We start from the raw sequence: 27,689 nt of genomic DNA, 5'->3' as shown, positions 1-27,689 counted from the left end.
CGGGATCACCACTTGGCGGAGCTTATAGCTTGCAGTGAATGCCGAGAATGAAGTACTCAGACAATTCCAGCTGAGTGGGGCTGGGGGTGGCTCTTCTGAGAGAGTCCATCCCAGCATCCACCTACCAAGGATTTATTGAAAGGGCTTGTATTAACTACACTAGGATCCGGTCCATCCTTATCATCACTAGAAAATATTTTTGGGGTAGAGAAATCTCTCCCTGTTGTTCTGGTTTCTGCTTTTCCTTTTCCTTTAAATCTCCTGAATTCATTCACTAGATGGCTATTTAAGGTCAATTACTGGGGCACCGATGACCTTGTACAACACTCAAACTGCATTCTCAGGAGGCTGTTTTCAGCATTTTTTATCACACCACACATTCCACTCCCTGTCCTGTTTTCAGGGTCAAGGAGTTTCATTCTCATGCACAAATAACATACACCTTGGGCCTCAGTATTTTTCCATGCCCTGACCTCAAATGTCTTGTACGTAAGCTTGAATATGTTGCCATACACCCCCCACAATTCATTCATTCAGTCCATCAGCAAACATTAAGTGAGCTTTGTGCCTGACACTGTTTCAAATACCAGCAAATCAGCCATGAGCAAAATTTACAGAAATCCTAGCCTCATCCTAATGCTCATTTCCTTCATCAAATGTGTTCTGAAAGTTTACTCTGTTCAAGGTGTCATGCTAATGTTTAGGATCAAAAAGATGTCCTAACCTGGAATTAAGTACAGTTAATTACTTTAAGCACTTGGGGGTCCCTAGTGGTCCCTTCTGAATCACTTCAAATGCTTCAGCAATGAAGGAGTTCAGGTTTGGGGTTAAACACACCTGCATGGTATCCATTCTCCAGTTCACATTGACTTTGTTCACTGCTCTCCAGTGCCTGGTGGAGTGCTGACAAATGTGACATTCAAATACAGTTGTTTCGTTGTGATTGTATAACATTAAGTCATTTAGCCTCTATAAACCTAGGGCTTTTTATTGTAAACTGGGAAAAATTAATACACTTAATTTCCCCTAATTAATAATAATTTCCCTTTGCTACTCTTTAGTTAAATCTTTTTTTTTTATTGCATTTTAGGTTTTGGGGTACATGTGAAGAACATGCAAGATTGTTGCATAGGTACACACATGGCAGTGTGATTTGCTGCCTTCCTCCCCATCACCTATATCTGGCATTTCTCCCCATGCTATCTCTCCCCAACTCCCACCTCCCACTGTCCCTCCCCTATTTCCCCCCAACAGACCCCACTGTGTAGTGCTCCCCTCCCTGTGTCCATGTGTTCTCATTGTTCAACACCCGCCTATGAGTGAGAACATACGGTGTTTGATTTTCTGTTCTTGTGTCAGTTTGCTGAGAATGATGGTTTCCAGGTTAAATCTTCTTAAGAATTAATTTTCAGGATAAACTTTAAATGTTCTTTATGATTTTTTCATGTGTTAACATTAGAATGGTGTGATTTTTTTCTGAGTTTTCATTCAAAAATTCAATATTCTAGGTAGAGGTTCAATAGGATTTTGTAAGTCAGTGCTCCTGAGACTTCATTTTTGTAAAATTGGCTGTGAATCCCACAAAACTGATACAAAGAAACCCGGCACACAACTCCTGAGATTTTTGATAAAGATTAAAACTGTATGTAGGTTCTTTTTTTTTTTTTCCAGAACTCCCTTGATGGAAATGTTATATGTTCCGCTACTGACTCAGACAATAAAGCAGACAAAGCATAACATCTCAGGGATGAGTTAATGCGCTTGTTACTGTTGGTCAGTGTGCTACCCTGAGTGGCATCCATCCCAACTCCACATCTATCCTGGAGCTCACTTTGATGAACAGATCCAGGGGGTTTCTCAATTTGTCTTCTTGTGCAGAATATGCAGTTCCCGTGACTTGCCTTTTTCATACTAACTGGGAAACCCCAGGTGGAAAAAGCCCTTCCCAGGTTTATCTTCTTGCCCTAAACAAAAGCATTGCCTTTACTGTCTTCTTAGCACCAAATGGGACATTTCTAACATTATGTCCCAGTCACTACTTGCATTAATTTCTTTCATTTTTTTTTTTATTTTTATTTTACTTTAGGCTCTGTGGTACATGTGCAGGTCATGCAGGGTTGTTGCACTGGTGCATACATAACCAGGTGGTTTGCTGCCTCTATTCCCCCTTCGTCTATATCCGGCCTTTCTCCCCATGTTATGCCTCCCCACCCTCCCCACCTCCTGCTATCCCTCCCCTGACCCCACCAACTGCTCCCAGTGTGTGATGCTCCTCTCCCTAAGTCCATGTGTTCTCAGTGTTCAACACCCACCTATGAATGAGAACATGTGGTGTTTGGTTTTCTGTTCTTCTGTCAGTTTGCTGAGAATGATGATTTCCACATTCATCCAAGTCCCTACAAAGGACAAGAACTCATCATTTTTTATGGCTACATAGTATTCCATGGCGTATATGTGCCACATGTTCTTTGTCCAGTCTATCATTGATGGGCATTTGGGTTGGTTCAATGTCTTTGCTGCTGTACATAGGGCTGCAATGAACATACATGTGCATGTGTCTTTATAATGGAATGATTTCTAATCCTTTGGGTATATACCCAGTAATGGGATTGCTGGGTCAAATGGAATTTCTATTTCGAGATCCTTAAGAAATCGCCACACTGTCTTCCCACAATGGTTGAACTAACTTACACTCCCACCAACAGTGTAAAAGTGTTCCCATTTCTCCACATCCTCTCCAGCATCTGTCGTCTCCAGATTTTTTAATGATTGCCATTCTAACTGGTATGAGATGATGCCTCAATGTGGTTTTGATTTGCATTTCTCTAATGACCAGTGATGATGAGCATTTTTTCATATGTTTGTTGGCCTCATATATGTCTTCTTTTGAAAAGTGTCTGTTCATATTCTTCACCCACTTTTGAATGGGGTTGTTTGCTTTTTTCTTGTATATCTGTTTTAGCTCTTTGTAGATTCTGGATATTAGCCCTTTGTCAGATGGGTAGATAGCAAAAATTTTTCCCATTCTGTTGGTTGCCGGTTCGCTCTAATGATTGTTTATTTTGCTGTACAGAAACTCTGGAGTTTAATTAGATCCCTTTTGTCTATCCTGGCTTTTATTGCCATTGCTGTTGGTGTTTTAGTCATGAAGTCCTTGCCTATGCCTATGTCCTGGATGGTTTTGTCTACGTTTTCTTCTAGAGTTTTTACGGTATTGGGTTTTATGTTTAAATATTTAATACATCTGGAGTTAATTTTAGTGTAAGGTGACAGGAAGGAGTCCAGTTTTTGCTTTCTGCACATTGCTAGCCAGTTTTCCCAACACCATTTATTAAACATGGAGTCCTTTCCCCATTGCTTGTTTTTGTCAGGTTTGCCAAAGGTCAGATGGTTGTATATGTGTGGTGTTGCTTCTGAGGCCTCTGTTCTGTTCCATTGGTCTATGTCTCTGTTTTGGTACAGTACCATGCTGTTTTGATTACTGTAGTATAGTTTGAAGTCTGGCAGTCTGATGCCTCCGGCTTTGTTCTTTTTGCTTAGGATTTTCTTGGCTATACTTGCATTAATTTCAAAGGGAAACATCGCCATCTTGTGGACCTGTAGTCTCAGAATGTGACTGAAAGGCAGCCCCTGGCCTTGCTTGTAATCTTCCCTCTCTTCCTGTCCACCAGCTCCATCTCTGGGTCTCTTATCAAGTATCAGGTAGCCATTGGGAGAAGAAAGCCAGGAAGAGCCAGGACAGGGAACCTGGGGAGCAAGTGAGCACAGTCTCAGACAAATTTGGGTGAAGATTTAATAGGGACACATTGATCATAGGTAATGAGGGAAAGTCCAAGTCAGGGTCCACACGAGGTTGAAACAAGGGTCAGGACCAAGTACCAGGCCAAAACCATCTCCAGGATCCTCTAGGAAGAAGACAGAGTGTTTAGACCCAGAGGTTGATACACAGAGGGCTCTTCAGGATGAAACAGCCAGCAAAAGTATGCATGGGTGTACGGGCTGGAGACAGATTCAAGGCACTGAAAACCAAGTAGTTCAGAATAGTGGCTCCAACTTCAGAACTAGAAAGCAACGTCAGTCATACCACAGCATAATAAAGGAATCTGGGGATCTGGATGATGTGCATCTGTGTCAGGAAGCCCTGAGAACTCCGATAGGTCTTTTACTTCTTATTCCATTTCTTCATGCTTTCCTCTTCCACCCTCTCTCTAATCATAAAAAAAATCCACCACTCTCCTGGCATTAGCTTCTATCCAGATGTAGTCTCCCCCGTCTTCCCCTACCAATAGATAGTTGTAACTCAGCTTACCCCAAATCTAGTCCTGTTTCTCTGAGACTGAATTTATTTGCTTTCTGCTTGTACCCTCTGTTTTCTGTTTCTCTGTTCCCCTTTCCAGCCTTCTTTAGATTATTTGAATATATTTTAGAAATTCATTTTAATTATCTGTAGCCTTTTTTGCTTTTGAAAAGTGTATCAAACTTTTATCTCATTTTTTCTTTTTTCACTTGTATTTTAGGTTCAGCGGTTACATGGTCAGGTTTGTTACATGGATACATTGTATGTTGGCAGGGTTTGTTGTACAAATAATTTTGTCACTCAGGTCATGAACATAGTACTAAGTAGGTAGTGTTTTGACCCTCTCTCTCCTCCTAACCTCCACCCTCAAGTGGGCCCCAGGAGCTGTTGTTTCCATCTTTGTGTCCACATGCACTCAAGGTTTAGTTCCTGCTTATGAGAACATGCAGTATTTGCTTTTCTCTTCCTGTGTTAATTTGCTTAGGATAATGGACTCCAGCTCCATCCATATTGCTGCAAAAGATACGAATTCATTCTTTTTTATGGCTGCGTGGTATTCCATGGTGTATATGTACCATATTTTCTTTATCCAGTCCACCATTAGTGGTCACCTAGGTTGCACGTCTTTTCTATTGTCAATAATGCACTGCCTGTGTGCATGTGACTTCTTGGAAGAATGATTCTATTCCTTTGGGTGTATGCCCATTAATAGGATTGCTGAGTTAAATGGTATTTCTGTTTTAAGTTCTTTGATAAATTTCCAAACTGCTTTCCACAGTGGATGAACTAATTTACATTCCCACCAACATTTCCTTTTCTTCATAACGTCACTAACATCTGTTATTTTCTGACTTCTCAATAATAGTCATTCTGACTGGCATGAGATGGCACATCATTGTGTTTTTGATTTGCATTTTTGTAATGAGTAGTGACACTGAGCATTTTTTCACATGCTTGTTGGATGTGTCTGTCTTCTTTTAAGTGTCTGTTTATGTCTTGTACACATTTTTTAATGGAGTTGTTGTTTTGGGCTTGTTGATTTGTTTAAGTTCCTTATAGATTCTGGATATTAGACTTGTGTTGGATGCATAGCTTGCAAATATCTTCTCCCATTCTGTAGGTTTTCTGTTTCTTCTGTTGATAGTTTCTTTTGCTGTGAAGAAGCTCATTAGTTTAATTAGGTCCCACTTGTCAATTTTTGCTTTTGTTGCAATTGCTTTTGGAGACTTTGTCATAAAATATTTGTCCAGAACCAAAACAGCATGGTACTGGTACAAAAACAGACACATAGAGCAATGGAACCCAGAAATAAAGCTGTGCATGGGAAAGGACTCCCTATTAAATAAATGGTGCTGGGATAATTGTCTATCCATATGCAGAAGAATGAACCTGGACCCCTTCATTTTACCATATACAAAAATCAATCCAAAATGGATCAAAGACTGAAATGTAAGACCTAAAACTATAAAAACCCTAGGAGAATATCTATTGCCTTTTTAGGTATATCTCTATGTTTCATTTTTCAGTGGTTGTGCTTGAATTATAAATACATCCTTGGCTTTTCACATTCTACTTAGGATCAATATTATTCAATGTAATATTGTAAAAACCTTAGAACTGTCTAGCTCCATTTACCCTACCCATCTCCAACCCACTAGCATCCTCTATGCTCTAGCTGTGATGTGTTTTATGACTGAATACATTACAACCCTCCATAAGAAATGGTTCTAATGTTTACATTAAATAGTCACATGTATTTTCAAAAACTTAATAGGAAAATAAGCCTTGTTTTACATTTATCTAGATGTTTACTGTTTGTGATATTCTTCATTCCTCTGGTATGATGGAAATCAGAGGATTGGAATACTGGACATCTGAACTATTGTTCATCCATTGTGTTTTTCTTTCCTCTGTATCTTTGCTTTTCAATAGTTTGGTTATGATGTGCCTAGATATCATTTTCTTCATATTTAGTTTGGGGTTCACTACACCTCTTTAATCTGTAAATTTATGTCTTTCACTAAATTTGGGGAAACTTTGAACATTATTTCTTTAGACATTTTTTCTGTCTCATTTATTCTTTGTCTTCTCCTTATAATACTCCAGTTATACGTATGTTAGACCTTTGCTATTGTTCCACGTGTCCTGGGAACTCTGTTGATTTTTTTCAACGCTTTTTCTCTCTCTTCTTTAAGGTAAATAATTTAAGCCCAACCAACAATTTTTTAATTTCAAATATTGTGTTTTTAGTTCTAAAATTTCCATTTAGTTTATTTTTATATTTTCTATTTATCTCCTGAGATTTCCTATACGTTCATTTATTATAAGTGTATTTTCCTTTTCCTCATTGATCATCGTAATAATAACTGCTTTGAAAGTTCTTGTTTAGTGATTCTAACACCTGGGCTAGGTATTCAATTATTATCTTTCTTCATGAGGATGGGTCAAATTTTCATGACTCTTCATATTTTTAGTAACTTTGGATTATATTCTAGAATTGTAAATGTTATATTGTGGGGATTCTGGATTTTGTTATATACCTCCAAAAAGAACTGATGTTTGTTTTAGCAGACAATGAACTTGCTAAGATAAAATTTAAAATTCTGTCATGCCTGCAGTGAATGGCAGCTCCATGTATACTGTTCTTGAACTGCCCATATGTACATGGTTCACAGGTTAGCCAGAGTCTTGGACAAATTGACTTTGGTATTCCCTTCTCTGGCTCTCTCATCTCTGGCGTTTATCCTTACTTTCCAGTGGCCCTGGATATGACTCCTTTCTCTGGTTGCTCCATCCAGAAAGTTAGTTGGCTTTCTACCAAAGTTTTATTCACACTGAACCACCACCACTCTGAAACTCCCCCGAGGCAAATGCACAGAATTAGAAAGCTCACCCTATGCCAATTTCTTCCTCTAAATTTTGACTGCTCTTCAAAAATCTGCTTTTCTTGCCCCGGAGACTTCGGGAGCAAGACAAAAATAATAGAAAGGAGTGTTGTTTATAGTTTATGATTATCTGCTAGAGATTAAATAAACTTATTTCTTCATATCTGAAGCAGATCTTTGAGACCATGATGTTTAGAATATACATATTCCAGCTTGAGGGCTAAGAGGTACATGATTTCAGGGAAAACAACACTGTTCTACAAGATTAAATTACCATTTCCCAAAAAAAAAGAAAGCTTCTTTTCCTCCCTAGGAAGAATTAAACTGTGAGTCTCTTAGATGGTCTATTGTGAAGATTTTTAGGATTTTTAAAAATCAACATTGTACTGTAGGTGTGAGCCAAAGCAAAGTAAGAAAAATAAATAGCATACATATTAAAAAGTAAGAATAAATTTCATTACTTGTATATAATTTGAATATCTAGAAAATCTAAGAGGGTAAATTGCAGAAAAATTCTATAAGGTCACCTCTACCAGCCCCATAAAGAAAAAGGATGACATTTGCCCCATAAAGAAAAAAGGTAAATAGTTTCTAAAGGAATGAAATAAAGTGTTTAGAAGATTCTAGATCCACAGAATGTTGGTTGATACCTTTCATTATTTGGGGCAAGGTCCAGGCTTTCTGCATCTTCTCATCTTCACATCTTAAATAGAAGTGTGATACAATATTACCTGTACCTGCTCATATACAGGCAGCATGCAGTTTCTCTGAACTGATCAATTTAATCCTTCATTCATAAAAATGAATAGCCAACCAAGGGTTACCATATACTTGAGGGAAATCAGCAACAAAAGGAAAAACCAACATAAACAAGCAGAACAATTGAGCACAGAGCAAATGGACAACCCAGGAAACATCATTAAACATTAAAATAATTTCACTTTCTCTCAGAAAATTCAAGAAGAAACTTGTATCCATAAAACAGGAGAAGGATGCTACAAAAAGTCAGAGAACAAAAAAGAGTTCATGAAAACTAAAAAAAAAAAAAAAAAAAACTAAAAAAAAAAGAAAAAAAAAAAAAAAAAAGGAAAAGCCAAAGAAGTTTCTCAAGTATAAAACAAAATGTAAGAGATAGGAAATATGAAAGAAAAAACTGAATATCTATGAGGTCAATCCAAGAAGGTCAACATCCAATATGCATTCCAAAACGGTGGAAACAGAAAATAAAGGAGAAAATAATCTAAGAAATATTAGAAGAAAAGTTCCCAGTATTGAAGAGCAGAGGAGGTCTTCAAATTGAAAGGGCCCATGGAATGCCAAGCAGAATAAATGAAAAGAGATGTGCACTAGACACATCCTTATGAAATTTCATATTGGTGGGTATAAAGAGAAGCTCCTACTTGTTTCTAAAAATTTTAAAGGGTATCTACAAAGGAATAAGGATAAAATTTGTGTGAGGCTTCTAACTAACAATACTGGATAGTAGAAGACAAAGTTAATGCTTGCAAAATTCTAAGTAAGCTAGGTTTTTAGCCTAGAATTCTGTACCTAACCAAACTGCTTATAATGTGAGAAAATGAAATGGAAAAATTTTCAGATACTTAAGGTCTTTGAAAATTGGCCTTTTTTATATTTTTCCTGAAAAGAGTAGCCAATTGATATGGTGAATAATGCTGCCTCTGCTCACAAAACCACAATAAAACAAACAAACAAAAAAACCCTAGATAGACAATAAGAGCATTATTCAAATATTGGGCAAATGTAAATATACCATGATTTTGAATAAGAAGAAAAAATTATGTTTAGCCTTGATACTAAAAACATTCTACTTACAATAGTGCAAGTTTCTTGATATAGAATTGTGTTCCCTGTATTACTAACTGCAGCTGTAGTGAATAAGGGTTACATAATTTAACACAGCAGGTGCTATTTATTGGATCTCCATTTTCTGAATCAATCAAATGCTATTTATTTGCTTTTAATGTTTAGAATCAATTTCTACATGAAGCACCAAATACTTTGAACTCCAATTACAGGACAGGGATATAAATGTAATACTATTGGAGACAAAATACTTGAAAACTGAAGAGAGGGAGACCTGGAAGGAAGAGTAAGAACAACTTCTTTATGGGGAATCAAAACAGGCATCTAAAGAGGACAGCTCAATAAATAGAGATTTGAAGATAGTATTTAAAGTTATAGGCACTCAATTACAAAATAATAGCAAAGACTGGGAACCAACCCAAATGTCCATCAATGATAGACTGGATTAAAAAAATGTGGCACATATATACCATGGAATTCTATGCAGCCATAGAAAAGGATGAGTTCATGTCCTTTGCAGGGACATGAATGAGCTGGAAACCATCATTCTCAGCAAACTAACACAAGAACAGAAAACCAAACACTGCATGTTCTCACTCATAAGTGGGATTTGAACAATGAGAACACATGGACACGGGGGAACATTGCACACCTGGACCTGTTGGGGTGTGGGGGCCTAGGGGAGTCATAGCATTAGGAGAAATACCTAACTTAGATGATGGGGTGATGGATGCAACAAACTACTATGGCACATGTATACCTATGCAACAAACCTTCACCTTCTGCACATGTGCCCCAGAACTTAAATTATTATTATAATAATAAAACAAAAATTAAGAAAACCATGCACCGTAGCCAAGCTCCTTTTGGAGAAAGGGGAGCTTGGGCAGGAGCAGGAATAGGTCCTTGTGCTCTCATCTTCCTTCCTGCACTCACAAGCCCAAGTCCCAGCTCCAGGCACTTTTCACAGGACCAGAGGCCTGGTCATTTAGAAAGATTAGGAAATAGCCAGCTAATCAGAAGATTGCAGGCAAGAGACAATGTGAAGGCAAACAGTGGAGAGGAGCCACAAGGGAGGGAATGTTAAGTATTATTTAGGATTACAGTCCTTCATAACCCTCCATCCCTGCCCATCCAGGACTCTCATCCTGGGAGTCTAGTTAACTCCCAGGTTTCAGGCTGGAGGGCAGTTCTACAACTGAAACAAGGAATACTACAGGGAGAACAGTGTGGAGGTAGTGCAGGAGGATAATTCTTATAGGGTTCAGTTTTGTGCAAAGTGAACTATAGCACTTAAAGCCTACACAACACGACTTAGTACGAATATCCTGTCATGGTCTTTAATAATCATTTCTGTATTATTTTTATTTTCTCAGATAGGCTGTAGCCTCTGAAAAGGCATTTGCTATTCTATTTGTACACTGCTTTACACAAAATGAGAACAATAGCTGTAAAAGCATAATAATAGCCAACATTCACATACTTACTATGTGCCAGACACTTTTCTAATGGCTTTGCATGTATTAACTAATTTAATGCTCCCAGCAACCCTGTGAGGTAGGTACATTTATTATTCTTATTTTACAGATAAGGAAACATCTTGTCCCAGTTAAGACAGCTAGTGTTTTGTACTCTTTGTACCGCATTAAATATTTTTCCTGAGGACCATCAAAAACATTTAACATTCTGACAATCATAGACATAAATAGTATTTAATATTTTGTCTCTGTATTTATTTATGGGACCACTTTGGGGCCAGAGTCTTGAAAGTATTAAAATTCTGAGTACCAAAGAAATTTAAAAAATTGTTTCCCAAGATGACAGACTGGAGGCAGTGTTAACATGCCTCTCCAACTTGGAAAGACAAAATAGCATGTAGAGATTCACACTGTGAACTTTTTTTGAAGAAGCAACATAGGAACTTAACAGGAAAACTAAAACCACAGACCCTTTGAAAGAAGTAGGAGGCTACATCCTACACCAGGAGCCAGGCAGAAAACAGACAGTGAACCCGCTCCACATTGAGCATACTGCTACTGCAGCCAGCAACTGAGAAAGCCAGCATCAGACTATCACCAAGGAAATCACACACAGAGGCTTCACCCCTGAAGGAACCCAGAACTTACAAGCAACTATAAACACAAAGTCACATCCTCAAGGAAAAAAAGAAATTTAAGAAAAAAACAGTCAATTCCAAAATAAATTCAAAAATAATTAAAAGAAATAGTCTACCTAAATGAGAAGGAACCAGAAAAATAATTCTGGCAATATGACAAAAATGGGTTCTATAACACCCCCAAAAGTGTCAGATATTTAAAATTTTATTGCGTTACAAGATGATTATTGACATGCAATATCAACCAATATCAAGCCATTACAAAGTTTTCTAGATGATTTGTTAATAGTGTCTTTTGTTACATATTTTACATGTGTAGTAAAAGGGACTGTTTTCTTCCTTAGAATCCTGTTAGAGATGATGAAGAGATTAGTGAGGAAGACCTTGAAGAAGACGATGATGATATTGAAAACATCCTTGAAGAAGAGTTTCCAAAAAATGAGGAAGAGATGAGTGGTGAGGAAGATGAAGAACAGGAAGCTGATGCAATTGAGCGCCTGAGAGGTGAACTGGGAGAAAAATTTGAAGCAGAGATGCATAATTTACAAATAATGCAGGTATTACTTTTCCTTCACTTTTTATAATTCAAAAAGTAATGTTTGAGACTCAGACAAAAGCAATTTGATTCTTGCCATTTTTTTAAACATTTCAAAAATGCATATTTTAGGGGTGTATTCTCTTTTACCAGTACCATTTAACAATTATGTAATAAGTCCATAAATTAAGAGCAATGTGGAAGCCACAGAGGGTCAGAGTAAGTTTAGTCACCAACACGCAGCCACTTGGAAGCTGAAAAATGTTTGTGTTTTGGACTGAAGTAGTCAGTCACCAGCAGTGTCTACATGCTGTGACTGACTACTACCAGCCTTTTTCCCACTAAATATATTTGGTTTTATGATGTTTCTTATCAGGATGAACTCGAGAGGTATTTGATACCAATAATTTCCATTAATGGAGCTCGGAAAAATCACATTGTACAATATACATTGAATACGAAACTGAAACCATTGGTGGAAAACCGTGCAAGCATTTTTGAGAAATGTCATCCAATACCAGCATCCCTTGCCCATAAAATGCTCACTTTTACTTACAAGTATATAAGCTCATTCGGCTATTGGGACCCAGTAAAGGTAATAAGCAAATGCATCTGAAAGCCATGTTATTTCTTTATTTTTTTGAGGTATGTCTTTTTTTTTTAAATGAAAAACACGGGATAATTTCAAAAATTATAAGTATTGTTTAGTAGTCTCATCTAGCTATAAAAATACTTAGGAATTTAAAATGGAATCATTAAACTTTCAGCTTTTCTTTTATCACCAACTGTATAACATAGAGCACAAACCTCCACCTCCCCGAGTTTCTCCTTATTTCTAGCATTTACTCCCATCCATGAACTTCACTCTAGCCCAAGAATTGTAGTGTTGACACTACCATTGATCTGCAACAACTGTCCTGAGGTAGCTCTCAGGGAGGAGCAATGTTACCATACTGTTTCATACCTACTATGTCAAGTCCAGAGATAGCTGATGCTTGCCCATCTGATGCTATAAAGTTATTCAAACCTAGCATTGATCAATTGCTCAGTCTTCATCATCACCAGTGTGAAGCTGTGGGACCACTCCTTCAATTTCATTCCTATTCACACTGCCTTTTATGAGTATTTTTCCCTTTCATGACAACTCTTAATATTTATGTGAGTGGAATTTCAACTGTACAAAAATATGGAAGAGACTCCAGTGGGATTTGCCCTACCAGTGTACCCCTAAAAGATAACCCAAGAACCCAATTGTATTAGTTATCTCTGGCTGCCATAACAAAATACTACTAGGTAGCTTAAACAACAGAAATTATTTTCTCGCAGTTCTAAAGGCTAAAAGTTCAAGATGCCAGCAGGGTTGGTTTTTCTGACAAGGCAAGGCCTCTCTCCTTTGCTTGCAGTTGGCTGCCTTCAAACTGTGTTCTCACGTGGCCTTTTCTATGTGCCCACCCTGATGTCTCCTCCTTCTCTTGTAAGAACACCAGGCCTACTAGATTCAGGTTCCATCCTTCTGACCTCATTTAACCTTAATTATCTCCTTTATTAAAGGCCCTGTCTTCAAATACAGTCACTTTGGGTACTAGGGCTTCAAACAGAAATTGAGGATGTAAGGGAGAGACAATTCAATCCATAACGTCACCTTAGTAATGGACCTCTTTGTGGGGTTAAATTTGCCTGTGAATAAATGCAAACAACCTTAGACTCTTTGACAAACACATTCAGTATGCACTAAACACACTATAGAGGAAGTAGATGGACTATAATTGTCATAAAATGAAAGCCAGTTAAGAACTATTACATTGATTACATATGGGTGTAAACTAATGTGTACTTTTCCACAATTGTTTAATATTAATCTTTTATTATAATTCATTTTCTTATTCTGTAAGGAAATTTTTTTTCTTACGTTACAAATTGTTTTTTTCAAATGTATTTCAGGGCAGTGCTGTATAAATTCAAACTAACTTTCAAATTCAACTATGTATATGTTGCAGCTAAGTGAAGGAGAAACAATCAAGCCCGTTGAAAATGCAGAGAATCCAATTTATCCCGTAATCCATCGTCAGTATATTTATTTTTTGTCTAGTAAAGAAACAAAAGACAAATTTATGAAGAACCCAATCAAATATATCCGCCAACCCAAACCTAGACCTACTGTGCCCATTAGGATTATAATTGTGGGGCCTCCAAAATCTGGGAAAACTACAGGTAAGTGTGTGTTTGCCTTTGTTTTTCTCAAGCATAAAATAATCTGCTTGTAAGTGTAATAGGTTCATTACCCAGTGCACATGGCAGGTCAATTCACCAAGACACTGGGTTGCAGCAGAAAAAGACATTTAATCATAGGGCAGCTGAGCAAGAAGACAGGAGGAAATCTCAAATCTCCCTGAGGAATTTGGGGCTAGGGTTTTTAAGAGTTTTGGAGTAGGCTGAATTGAAGTGCAAAAATCATTGATTGGTTGAAGAATGCAGGGTGAAGTCAGGGGACAGGGAGATGAAGAAACTGAATTCTCCTACTGTTTCGGTTCCTCTGTGGGGGTCTTTAAACTGGTTGGTGTCAGCTATTCTGCTGGCATTTAGGTTCTGCTTAAGCAGTTCTTTAACAAAAGCCTTATTATTCTAACATCAGAGATCCTATCTCTCTTAAAAAGTCTTGTGAGTCTAACATAAGAAATCCTACTTACAGGAATGATGGAGATGCCAGTGGTCAGTAACTAGTCTATGTGACTTTCAGTTACAAAGAAGTGTGTCAAAGGGTAGCCTGATTCAGGCTTATTATAACTATATTTCTGTCCAGAATTCTTGTTAATCCTGTGAGGATGACTTCACCCTGAAAACCAGTGCCACTTCTTCAGAAAACCAACTATCAAGATTGACTCAAAAAGAAATATAAAACCTAAATAGACCAATAACCATTGAAGAGAAGGCATTTGAAAATATAACCCAACTCTGAAATGGCCCAGAATCAAATTGTTTTAGACAAAAACTATAGTAAATGTTCAAAGAATTAAAAACTCAAGAGATAATGCCTGTATTTTTATAAGGTCTCCCATAGCAAGGGGACAGAGAGTCAGTTTCCCAAGTTATTTTTATTTTCTTTTTTATTAAGTCATATGGTTCATACAGTCAAAAAGCCATATAGGATACAAATCCATTTTTTAATTAACGTGACCCTAATATCAAAATCTAACCAAGATAATACAAGAAATTACAAAGTGATATTCATAATTATAGTCAAATATCCTAAGTAAAGTATACAAGTATATGAAAATATTTTATAACTAGTCAGAATGGCTCATGCCTGTAAACCCAGCACTTTGGGAGGCCAAGGTGAGAGGATTACTTGAACCCAGGAGTTCAGGACCAGCCTGGGCAACATAGTGGGACCTCATCTCTATAAAAAAATCAAAACATTAGCTGGGCATGGTGGCACATGCCTGTAGTCCCAACTACTCTGGAGGCTGAGGTGGGAGGATCACTTGAGTTCAGGAAATTGAGGTTACAGTGAGCCATGATTGTGCCACTGTACTCCAGCCTAGGCAACAGAGTGAGAGCCTGTCTCAAAACAAATAATAATAATACATTAATTATCTTAATCATGTCTGGAAAGGCATTCGATAAACTGGATTTCTGTAATGTTTTGTGTAACTTTGCACTTTAAGGCATACAGTCCAAAATCTGGTTGGTTGTAGTATTTCAAGATGACATAACAATAAGAAGAGTGAATGGGTCACAATGAGAACAGAATGGAAAGGACAGATACAAGATATATTTCCAAGGAAAACAATAAGTCTTAATGACTGACTGAATAGAGAATGAAGAAGAGAGATAAGGTCAAAGATTAATTTGTCACCAGGAATAATAAAAAGGAGTTTTATATTCCAGCTCTTTAGATGAAAAGTTTATTTTGGCTTTATAAAGTTCTTAACATGACAAAAGAGTCTATAATTGTTAGAGGAAAGGGGTCTAGAGTCAGATCCCAAGAAAGCGTTCTTGGGTCTCGCACAAGAAAGAATTCAAGGTGAGTCCATAGAGTACAGTGAAAGCAAGTTTTTTAGGAAAGTGAAGGAATGGCTACTCTGTAGACAGAGCAGTCCCAAGGGCTGCTGGTTGTCCATTTTTATGGTTATTTCTTGATAATATGCTAAACAAGGGGTGGATTATGCATGCCTCCCCTTTTTAGGCCACACAGAGTAACTCCTGATGTTGCCATGGCCCTTGTAAACTGTCATGGTACTGGTGAGAATGTTGCCGCGAGGACAACCAGAGGTCACTCTCATGGCCATCTTGGTTTTGGTGGATTTTGGCCGCCTTCTTTACTGCAAACTGTTTCATCAGCGAAGTCCAAAATGACCTGTATCTTGTGCTGACCTTTTATCTCATCCTGAGACTTAGAATGCCTTAACTGTCTGAGCATGTGGCGCAGTAGGTCTCAGCCTTATTTACCCAGCCTATACTCAAGATGGAGTTGCTCTGGTTTGCATACCTCTGACATGGTCATACCCTAAATGTTCACAAAGATAACAATATTTTCCGAGGACAGCAGAACATTGACATGCAATGGTGAAAATGTAGACTATCTGATATCTCAGATGTTTCCTAAGACAGCAGAACATTACATGCACAGGTGAAAATGTAGACTGATATCTCATTTTTTGTTGAAATGGTTGTTGATTTTTAAACAAGGTATCAAATTTGGGAGTTTAATTATGGTTAGAACTTTTAAAAAAAATAGATCTGGTTCCAGCATTTGTGCAAAGCTGAGGTTACATGCTCTGTGGCTCTCACAGGAACTTCTTTGTTGGGTGGTCCTGACGGTGGTCTCTGGTCAGTTAATCACTGTCCTCAGGGGATGAGATGGGTTCTGAGTATCCTCCACCCTCTGCTATCTCTACAGTATTCAGGCAAGGAATATACACATAACAGAGCACACCCACATGTACTAGCTACTGGAAGCCATTTACCTGTCTGTGGTCTCACTTAGGAGAAGTCAATATGAGTCTTCCTTCAGCCAATGGCAACATCTATGTAACCTTGGACAAATCAGTTCCCCTGATTTCAGTATCCATTCCACCTACCTGATGAAATAGTTAAAATATAAAAAATATAAAAAAATATAAAAAAATAGTTAAAAATACCAAATAAAAATTACAGAAGAAAAATTCTTCATAGGCTATAAGTCACTATTAAAATGTCAAGTGTGCCATTATACATTTTAAAAATTATTTTCTAGAGGATTAACTGAGATCTAACCATATGGGCATGCTATGCTGATTGCAGCATGGAGTCCGTAATAGACAGACAGGGGAATGATACAGTTCGGTAAAACGGGGCTGTTAGATTATTACTTGGGGCATATCACCAGGTATTAAGAGTACAGATAAGATGACCTGCAAAGCTCTTAAAAATTTTGCCACCTCATGCAGAAGAAAGAAAACCCTTAAAATTGGTTTGTTAAGGAAAAAAAAACAAAAACAGATTTGGCTCATTAACCAGATCTATCAGCCACATACCTGAAGGACTGATAATGACTGACCTTTGACAGTTATTAATTCCATAAAATATGGCAATTTTAATTTTTGAAATTTAACTGAGAAATGTGAAAATTAGCTTGCTGTTGATATCATTAGCCAGAGTCTAAAACTAAGATTAACTGATAAATTTATGAAATGAAATAAATTTAGAGTTTTGTTTTTTTCACTACCTATTGGGTACTATTGTTATGGGATCTTTGGGTTGGATCTTTTCTGGCTGGAAACTTCTGTGGCTGTGGCAGCTTTGCCCAAATTCTTGTCCTGCATCCAGGAAGAATGAGGTAGGCAGACAAGTGAAGGGTGAACAAGACAAAGATGAATTGAGTGTTACAGCAGCTCAGAGGAGACCCACAGTGGGTGGCTCCTCTATGTAGGCAGGTCATCCATCCGGTGTTTAGTTCTCAGCAGAAAGGAGGCCCTGGAGAGGGTGGCTCCTCTCTGCAACTGGTTGTTCTGTCATTTCCAGCTATCAGCAGAGACGGTACTCCTCTCTGCAGCTGGTCATCCTGTCATCTCTCTGCCCTCTTCATCCTCTGTTCATCTCATCCTCTGCCCTGCTCTGGCTGAGCCCAGGACTTTTACAGACCTCAGAGGGGAGAAAGTACCTGCTGGGTGGCCCTGGGTAGACCTGGAAGAGGTACCACAAGTCCCCACTCCTGTCTATGGACTGGCAGCCTGGTCCCCAGCCTTCAGGCCCTCCCTGGCCTGAAGGTGAGGCCTTACTGGGGACCTACCCCCTTCTGCCCAGGAATCAATCTGCCACCCACTGCCATTTATGGCTCCTGGGGCTCAGCCCTAGCCCCTGCTCAGAGATGGGAGTAGGGCCAGCAGCAGAGAGAGGCCAGGCAGCAGGAGCAGAGATATCCCTGAGCCTGCAGAGGGTGGGGAGGTTCCCGGGACCCCAAGGATCCAGGCTGCAGAGATGCAGAGATGCCTGGGTCCTGTGCCTGGGAGAACTCCCCAAGCTGCACCCAGGGAGCTCCCACCCTGCCAACTCAGAAGGGGCATGGTTTCTGCTTGTCCCCAGCTCCTGCCTACTCCACAGAGCGGGAGGCCCAGAGCTGCAGCTATGGATCAGGAGGCTGCAGCTGCACCCAAGAGGGCAGATCCTACCTGTTTCTGGCTGCCTTAAAAGCCCAGAGAGGCTGGGACCCACAGCCGCAGTTTGGGTGACTGTAGCCTGCCCAGGAGGGCGGGACTCCTGCCTGCGCCATAGAGCAGGAGGCCTGGGTGTGCAGCCTGGTTTGGGCAGCTGCAGCCACTGCCATCACTATGTTTACTACTTGGGGGACAGGATCATTAGAAACCCAAACCTCATCATCATGCAATATACCCATGTAACAAAGCTGCACATGTTCCCCCGAATCTAAAAAATTTAATCGAATTGAAAAGTTTTATGTTTTTCAGTTGCAAAAAAAATTACAAGTGAATATGGCCTAAAGTGTATATCAATAGGAGACGCTTTGCGTTCTGTACTGAAAAATCACCCGGAAACAGAGCTGGCACTTATGTTAAATTGGCATCTTCATAAAGGAATGACAGCACCTGATGAACTGGCTATTCAGGCTTTAGAACTTTCTCTGATGGAAGGTGTGTGCAGTACTGCAGGGTAAGTGAATGGGGTCAGAGGATGGGACAGAGGGAGTTACATCTTTCAAGAAACTGCTCGCTAGTGATTTAAAACACTTACATAGGGCTTAAAGCTCTTGTAAAGGGTGTAATCTACTTTTCTCAAACTCTGGGCACCTATATGGTTACATATTTGAATTTTCTGTCAAGCGAAAACTTGGCTTGAATATTCACATGCCAGATTAGCAGGCAGACCCCTTCACTCTCTCCAGCAACCCCTGAGTTGTCCAAAAGCCTTAGACTTTCACAAAGGAGGCTGATGTGACTTCCACATTCCAGGAGTGCTTCTCATTGCCCCATGAAATGATGGAGAAGTGGCCCTCCCTCATCCCCCATGTGCTAGTCTAATGGAGATGGTCTATGTCTGGCCCAGCTCTCTGCACAGGTAGCTGTGCCTCATCCCTAACACTGCATTTGGACAAGAAAGTTATGCACTTGAGCTGTCTCTTCAGTTTACACTTCTCTCCTCACCTTTGCTCCTCCAGCATAGCCACGAGCCACATGCAATAGTAAAAGCCCTCCCCATGAAACCTGAGGCCCTGGTCTTGAGCACAGGTCACTGATCTAGAACCCCCTGATGTACTCAAGGTTTTCTATTCGGAGCCTCCTTGCCCTTCCTTGTCTGTGACCCCATAATTATGTTATTGAACAGTTCTCCTGAGTTCAGTTATTGGGGAGCAGCTTCTGAGGTGTCAGACTTCATCCCCAGAAAAGGCCCCAGGACGTACCCAAATTAAGTTACCTCCTCCTTGGTGTTCAGCTTTGCATAGAAAAGGCCTCAGTGAGGCAATTGTGGTTGAGTCAAAAAGATTTCATTTCACATTAATACCAGGGCAATCACTGCTCATTCACCCTGAATTTCCCTAATCCTGAGGGTCACTCAAGTGACTCTTCACAGGATAAAGACGTTGAGCTACTCTTGATTAAATAAACAACAATGGCACCCTCATACATGCTCTATGAAGCCAGCCTAGCCAACAATCCCTCTGCTGTGGAATTGGAGGCCAGTGCCTAGAGACTCGGCTGTTATCAAAGAAAAACTCCAGCCAAATTAAATTTAAAGGAGTTTAATTAAGCAATGAATAATTTGCAAATCGGGCAGCCCCCAGAATCACAGCAGATTCACAGAGACTCCAGCACAGCCACATGGTGGAAGAAGATTTATAGACAAAAAAGGGAAATGGTGTACAGAAATTGGCAGTGAGATACAGAAACAACTGGATTGGTTACAGGTTGATGTTTGCCTTATTTGCACATAGTTAGAACACTTAGCATTCTATGACTGGTTAAAGTATGGCCGCTGAGATCAGCCAGGACTCAGTTACTGTTACAGGTGCATACTCCTAAGTTAGGTTTTTAATCTTGTCTGGCTACTAAGCTAAGTTATGGTTCATCTATAAAAACTCAAATATAGAAGTACAGCCATATTTAGTTTGCTTTAACAGCCAGAAAGCACTGGGGAAGGGCATCCTGTGACTTAGGCCAAACCAAGCTTACTATGACTATCAGCCAGCATGCCCAGCTTACCCCCACCTCACCAGAGTTTCCTGACCTTAGGGAACACTCCTCCTAGAAGCTATAAACAGCCTTTTTTTTCCCCTCCTCTCAGTTTGATAGTGACAATCTCATTATCTCAATCTCTTGAGCTAGTTTAAATTCTCCTTGTCATTTCTGCTCAGAGGCATGCATCATGGGTCCCGATGGAATGATTCCCACCCAAATAATATAGGGCCACTTTCCCCAACTCCCCGGCAGCTGTGCTCCCAGCCTCCTCACAGAGCATTTACTACAAAAAGCAAGCTTAGAACACACTTTTTTTCCATATCGGCTTATCTCTTACTAAAATATTACTTCTTGAGCATCTAATATGTACCAGGCCCTACTCTAGTTGCTTTACACACCTGATCTCCAATCTTTAAAACAACTCTAAGAGCTAAATATAATTTCCTCTCAGAAAGTTCAAACCAGGTTTTAAATCTAAAGTTATCTGCCTCTAAAGCCTATACCCTTTCATGTTTAGATTAATAGCACCAATTGAACACAATGTTCAAGGTACTGTGAGTATTTTCTCTCAAATTCTGCCAAAATTCATCTTCAGCAAGCTGAGCGTAGAAATCCAGAGCTCTCTCCCACCCCCACCTTCGGAACTGTGTTTAGATGTGTCCTGCCCACCTCATGGCTCTTGGCCTGACTGAGATTAAAGATGCAGAAATGAAGAAGGCAAAGCATGAGGAAGATAAATTGAGTAACGTAAAGAAAAGCATGGGGCTACTAATAAAGAGAAGACGGAAAGGAAGTACGAGAGAAAAAGAAATGTGGAATTTTTTATTTTCATGTTTTTCCTTGTTAGTGTTGTCATTGACGGATATCCTGTAACTAAACATCAAATGAATCTTTTGGAAGCCAGGTCAATCATTCCCATGGTCATCTTTGAATTGAGTGTGCCTTCCAAGGAGATTTTCAAAAGATTGCTCCTAGAAAAAGGAAATGAACAAAGGTAACGTACACGATGAAGACAACAAAAAAGGAATAAACTTTAATAATGCACGGGGCAAAGTGTTTTTTAATAGATTTTTCCATTCCTTCTGTTTCTCTATTAGGTTGCCTTATCCATTGCACAATAGTGCACAAATTATAGCTGTCAAGAATGTAAAGTACCACAAAAATATTGGTGAGATTAGGCAATATTATCAAGAACAGCATCAGAACTGGTATGTGATTGATGGATTTCACAGCAAATGGTGGGTATGGAATGAAGTTGTTAAGAGTGTTCAGATGGTGAATAAATACATGCAGATATACCTGGAAAGAATAAAAGCAGGTAAGAAAACATTTTTTAAAGTAGAATAAAATATTAAAGTGTAAACATGCCTGACTCATGTAACTCATGTTAGTAAAATTCATTCCATTTGAACATGAGTCAGGCATGACTTAATATTTTATATGTATAGTATTATCCAATTATTGTGATGCTATGGTCTGAATATTTGTATCATCCAAAATTCATATGCTAAAACCGAATCCCTAGTGTAATAGTATTAAGAGGTAGGGACTTTAGGAAGTGGTTAGGTCATGAGGACTTGCCCTCAAGAATGTGACTAGTACCCTTATAGAAGAGGTTTGAGGGAGTCTGTTTGTCCCTTCCACATGAGAATACAGCAAGAGAGCACCATCTATGAGGAACAGTGCCTCACCAGACACCAAATTTTCTGGTACTTTGATTCTGGATTTCCCAGTCTCCAAAACTGTGAGAACTAAATCCCTGTTGTTTGTTAATTACCCAGTCTGTAGCATTTGGTTATAGCAGCCAAAATAGACTATGACACATGGGCATGTTTGCGCTAATAAATGACTGCTGCTACCCAAGCTATCATTTATTGAATACCTGTGTGAATCTAGGACATAAAAATAATGCATGATCTCTCACTAAAAGGGTGTATAGTATTTGGCATAGTAAGAAGCTATTTTTCAGAATGTGTGGACTAGTTATATGGGGCCATGATTGCAAAGTGACATTAGGCAAAATTGTATTTAGGAATCTAGAATTAAAATTATTTTTACTATTTACACTATTATAGTATGATGCAAATGTTGAGTCCATAAGAAAACTAAACTTGCACATTAAAATGTTTTTATAGAGATTGGTGGGGGGGTGCAGTCTCACTTTGTTTCCCAGGCTGGTCTCAAACTCCTGGCTTCAAGTGAGCCTCGCACCTCAGCCTCCCAGCTGTCTTCATGCCTATAAACTCAGCTGAGTTTATAGGTGCGAGCCACCACGCCCAGCAGCATCCTTCATTTTATCCAGAAACTCTAATCAGGAGATACCACCTGTGGACAAGTCAGGACGGTCAAATTGGGCAGAGGGGAGAAACTAACCTGCAGGATGGCGGGAGCAGAAGCCCTCAGTAGATCCTGGGGAACCACTGGTGTTGGGATGGACCTTCAAAATGTCCCCAAAGTGAGGAGAGGGTCCAGGCTTTGTATCCTCTCCACCCCCACATTGGCCTGTCGTTGACCTCAGGCCATCCCGGGAGGGAGTATAACTTATATAAACCATGACAAAGGGGCAATTTCCAGTCTGGCTGTGAGCCATCAGCGCCATGATGCCCAGCAGCTGTGGGATGAGTGTGTCAGCCCTGCAGAGGGAACTGAAGATCCGCTACATGATTCCAGTGCCTGCCTCTGCCACAGTTTCATCTCAGTGAAGTTGGCCTGTTCTCTTCTGCTTCGCTGCCCACCTGATCATCTAGCTTGTACCTGATTGATTGAATTTCGTTTTGATTTGTTCATGCTCTGCTTCCTTTGTATACTGTTCAAATGATCCTCCCCTACCAGGAGGCCGAGGTTTACTCTGATCAATGAGATGGTAGAAGGCCGGGGATAGAGGATTAAAGAGATTTCTCCTGCCACATTCCAGAAGAGGGTACATAGACATTGCCAGGTGTCATCAAGAGTATCCCAATAATTAGAAAAAGAGACATTTGGGTGTCTTTTGAGACTTGAAGTCACATGATCCTAAATTAACCTGTCAGGATTGGTGAGATTCAGTACATGTAAGCTAAAGAGCAACCTAGGAATAGATAGTATTAGAATACTATAGCACCACATAGTATATTTTATATGATAATACTATATACCTTAATAATGCTATATATTATTGTACCATAGTACTAAATATTATAGTACCACTATAGTATCATAGTAGTATAATATTCTTTGTAGAAAATCAATATTGGGGCTTCTTAACCTTTTCATCTGTGTCATAAGCAACAGACAGAATAGTGTATTTGTCATCTATTGTTGTGTAACAAATTAGTCCAAAACTTAGCAACTGAAAATAACACACACGCACACATACAGAGTTTCTGTGGGTCAGAAATCTGGACACACTTTAGCTGGGTAGTCTCTCACAAGGCTACAGTTAAGGTGTCAGCCAGGACTATGGTCTTTTCTGAAGGCTTAACTGGGAAAGAGCCCACTGCCATGCTCACTAGCGTGATGTCGGTAAGATTCTGTTCCTTGAGTGTTACTGGACTGAGGACCTCAGTTCCTTGCTGGCTGCTATTGGCCAGAGGCCACCCTCGGTTCCTTGCCATGTGAACTTCTCCAAAATGGCAGCTTTCTTTATCAAGTGAACAACAAGAAAAGGCAAGAAAGAGTGTCCATCCTTTGTAATTGTTTTACTTAGGGGTGCTGTAACAAACTGCCACAAACTGTGTGGCTTAAACAACAAAAATGTATTGTCTCACAGTTTTGGTGACTAGAAGTCCAAAATCAAGGTGTTAGCAGGGCCATGCTCTGTCTGAAGGTTCTAGGGGAGGATCTATTCCATGCCTTTCTCTTAATTTCCAGTGTTGCCAGCAATCCTCGGCATTCCTGGGCTTATAGACGCATCACTCCAGTCTCTGCCTCTGTCATCACATGGCATTCTCTATGTTTGTGTCTTTGTGTCTTCACATGTCATTCTCATTTCCGTGTCTGTCTGTATGTATTTCTCTAACCCTATTTCCGAATAAAGTCATATTCATAGGTATTCGGGGCACTCCAACATATCTTTTTGGGAAACATAATTCAGGCTATAATGGTAAACTAATCTTAGAAGTGACATCCCCTCACTTTTGCTATATTCTGTTTATTAGAAGCAGGTTACTCAATCCATTCCACATATGGGGGAGGAGATTACACAAAGACATGAACATCATAAGGCAGGGATCAAGAATACCACTAGAGTCACATAAGATTAGCCCACGCTGTGGCTTCCAGTGATACACACGACATGATGATATGGTGACGGAATTCACAATCAGATTTATGTTCAGATTAATCAGGCAGTTGGGAATGTTAAATAACAACAATTTTATGTGGTAAGGTATGGTAAGGTTCAAAGTCACTTTGTTTTAAGGCCAATAATGCTCCCCTAGAAAGCCTTCTGTTAACTCTGTGCAAGAGGCACAAAGACATTCAGGAGATCCCACGCAGCTGGCTCTCAGCTCTTCAGAGAAGACCAGGACCTAATGATAAGGCCGGGATTCATTAATGGCTGATGTCCTTTCTTCTGGGACTCAGAAATCAAGCTGGGGTTTCTTTTTTTTCTTTTTTTTTTTTTGAGATGAAGTCTCACTCTGTTGCCCAGGCTGGAGTGCAGTGGTGTAATCTCAGCTCACTGCAACCTCTACCTCCTGGGTTCAAGCAATCCTCTTGCCTCAGCTTCCCAAATAGCTGGGATTACAGGCATGTGCCACCACACCTGGCCAATTTTTGTATTTTTAGTAGAGACGGCGTTTCACCATGTTGGCCAGGATGGTCTCCTGACCTCATGATCCACCCGCCCCGGCCTCCTAAAGTGCTGGAATTACAGGCATGAGCCACAAGTTGGGGTTTCTAATTGACCTCTGTTGACTCTGATAAGTCTTTGATGCTACCATTTGGAAAATACTGTCACTTTATCAGTTTGTGTCCTAAAGACCTTGTTGGGAGTAGTTCTGATGCCACACTGATAATTCTTTGCTTTCAAGAGATGAAAGAGATGAATGGAGGATGAGAGCCAATAAGCCAATGGTTTTAAAGGTCTGCCTTATTGAAGGACTGCGATTGCTTAAAGGAATGCCAGTTAACAAAGATTCCTTCATTTTGTGTATGTTCCTTTCCCCCTCCCCGACTCCCTGTTTGAAAGCAAAATTGTGGAGAGATTGCATAATGGAAATCTCTTTGGGCATAGTTTCCCAACCATTTCCTTTTCGGGGTTACATCTGGCCTTTTGAAGAAATGGAAATGGTAGTTGGTATCAGGGAGCATCACCTCCCGGATCGCCACAGCCTCCATCCCCGTAGAGGTAGGCAGATCAGTGAGGCAGTCAGTCATGTGACATGACACAGTTCCACACCTCTGGCCTGAGATTCCAAAATCCAAAAACCTCTAAAAATCTCAAGTTTATTTACAAATCATTTGAGGGCAAAACTTGACATGAGCTGACATATGTCTATTTACAGTCTTTTTATGAAATCCCATAAGTGGGAAAGGGTCATCCTATTTGGTTGAGGAAATTTCATCTTATAGATTACAGGGTGCTGCTCCAGTCTCTGTGAGAATGTGATGTACCTCTCCCCTCCCCTCCACTCCCCTCCCATCCCCTTTTCAAGACAGGGTCTCACTCTTGCCCAGGCTGGAGTGCAGTGGCTTAATGCAGCCTCCACCTCTCGAGCTCAAGAGATCCTCCCACTTCAGCCTCTCAAGGAGCTGGGACTACAGGCATGTGCCACCACAATAGGCTAATTTTTGTAGTCTTTGTAGAGACAGGCATGTGCCACCACAATAGGATAAATTTTGTAGTCTTTGTAGTCTTTGCCCAAGCTGGTCTTGAACTCCTGGGCTCAAGCAATCCATCCGCCTCAGCCTCCCAAAGTGCTGCGATTATAGGCGTGAGCCCCCACATCTGGCTGAGTACAATGTATTTCTAAAATCTAAAATATTCTGAATTATCCAACATATCTGGCCCCAAGTGTTTTAGATGAGGGATTACAGTTCTGTAACAGTATATTTAGATAGATCATTTCTATCCTAACAAAAAACACCATGATTTATGCTTCATAATTTTATAGTTAATTTGGGTCCTTCCTAGGCATAATCTTTAAAAAAAATGTAAAACTTTTCTGTGGTAAAAGGATAGCTAATAAAATATACTGGCTATAATAAGTCCACTCATAATAATTAAAATGTATTTAAAAGTAATTGTATTTTCTATAACATCTCATATTTCTTTCAAGTCCCCATTCCAGTGGAGAATTAGAGAGAAAACTCTCTTTTGTTATGTGTATACTTACATTTTTGTTCTAGGTAAGCATAGAGAGAAAACTCTTAATCTTATTCATTAAAGGAACCTGGGCACTTTCTTTTTAAAATCGACTCTTTAAAGCCAATCACTTTTGGATAAATGTTTGTTTCCTTCTCTTGGATGGCATCTGGGCACAGGGAGAAGTTTGTGTGAGTAACAACATGTCAACAAACTATATGGCCTTCCTGAAATCTAGTCCATAGGTTTTTTAATGTAGCAGATTTATAAATGTGTGGGTATGCACACGCGTATAAATTTTGTGTGTGTATCATATATGTAGCCTATAATGGCTAAGAGCTAAAACAGCCAAAACATTCATCAATAGATAAATGGTTGAATAAACTACATGTATGTTTATACAGTGGAATATTATGCATCAGTTAAAAAGAATTAGGTAAATTGGCCAGGTACAGTGGCTCACACCTGTAATCCCAACACTGTGGGAGGCTGAGGCGGGCGGATCATCTGAAGCCAGGAGTTCAAGACCAGCCTGGCCAGCATGGCAAAACTCCATCTCTACAAAAAGTACAAAAAATTAGCCAGCTGTGAACATACCTGTAATCCTAGCTACTTGGGAGTCTGAGGCACAAGAATCACTTGAACCTGGGAGGTGGAGGTTGCAGTGAGCCAAGATCGCACCACTGCACTCCAACCTGGGCAACAAAGCAAGACTCCGTCTTAAGGAAAAAAAAAAGAATTAGGTAAACTGTATAAACTTATAAGAAAAGATTTCAAAGACCATAACTGACTGATAAAAGCAAGTTGCAGAATAATGTTTATAGTATGGTAGCACAAGCATACTACATGCAAAAAAAAGTACATATGTGGATATATACAAAAAAGACTGCAAAAGATACAAATCCAACAGTGATGATTACCTTTCAGATTAAGTATTGGATTGACGTGATGGAGATGTGAATAGTAACTTTTACTTTTTACTCTATTGTTTGGAATTTTATAATGTGTATGTATTTGCAGAGTGCTGTATAATTAAAATTATTTTAATTTAAAAATCATTGTGTTTTCTATGGAAAA

General features: G+C 39.5%; 1 protein-coding gene across 1 annotated transcript in view; it reads left to right on the top strand.

The window, feature by feature from the left end:
* AK9 (adenylate kinase 9) overlaps positions 1 to 27,689 on the top strand; it is a 209,229-nt gene that overhangs the window by 174,678 nt on the left and 6,862 nt on the right. The window contains exons 29-34 of the mRNA XM_037727441.1: positions 11,467 to 11,679; positions 12,034 to 12,252; positions 13,655 to 13,868; positions 18,602 to 18,803; positions 21,174 to 21,320; positions 21,424 to 21,644. Of these exons, the coding sequence (XP_037583369.1) occupies positions 11,467 to 11,679; positions 12,034 to 12,252; positions 13,655 to 13,868; positions 18,602 to 18,803; positions 21,174 to 21,320; positions 21,424 to 21,644 (1,216 nt within the window). The remainder of the gene's footprint in view (positions 1 to 11,466; positions 11,680 to 12,033; positions 12,253 to 13,654; positions 13,869 to 18,601; positions 18,804 to 21,173; positions 21,321 to 21,423; positions 21,645 to 27,689) is intronic.

Source organism: Cebus imitator, unplaced genomic scaffold, assembly GCF_001604975.1.
Source record: "Cebus imitator isolate Cc_AM_T3 unplaced genomic scaffold, Cebus_imitator-1.0 Scaffold231, whole genome shotgun sequence".
NCBI lineage: Eukaryota > Metazoa > Chordata > Mammalia > Primates > Cebidae > Cebus > Cebus imitator.
This window is presented reverse-complemented; position numbering and strand designations above follow the sequence as displayed.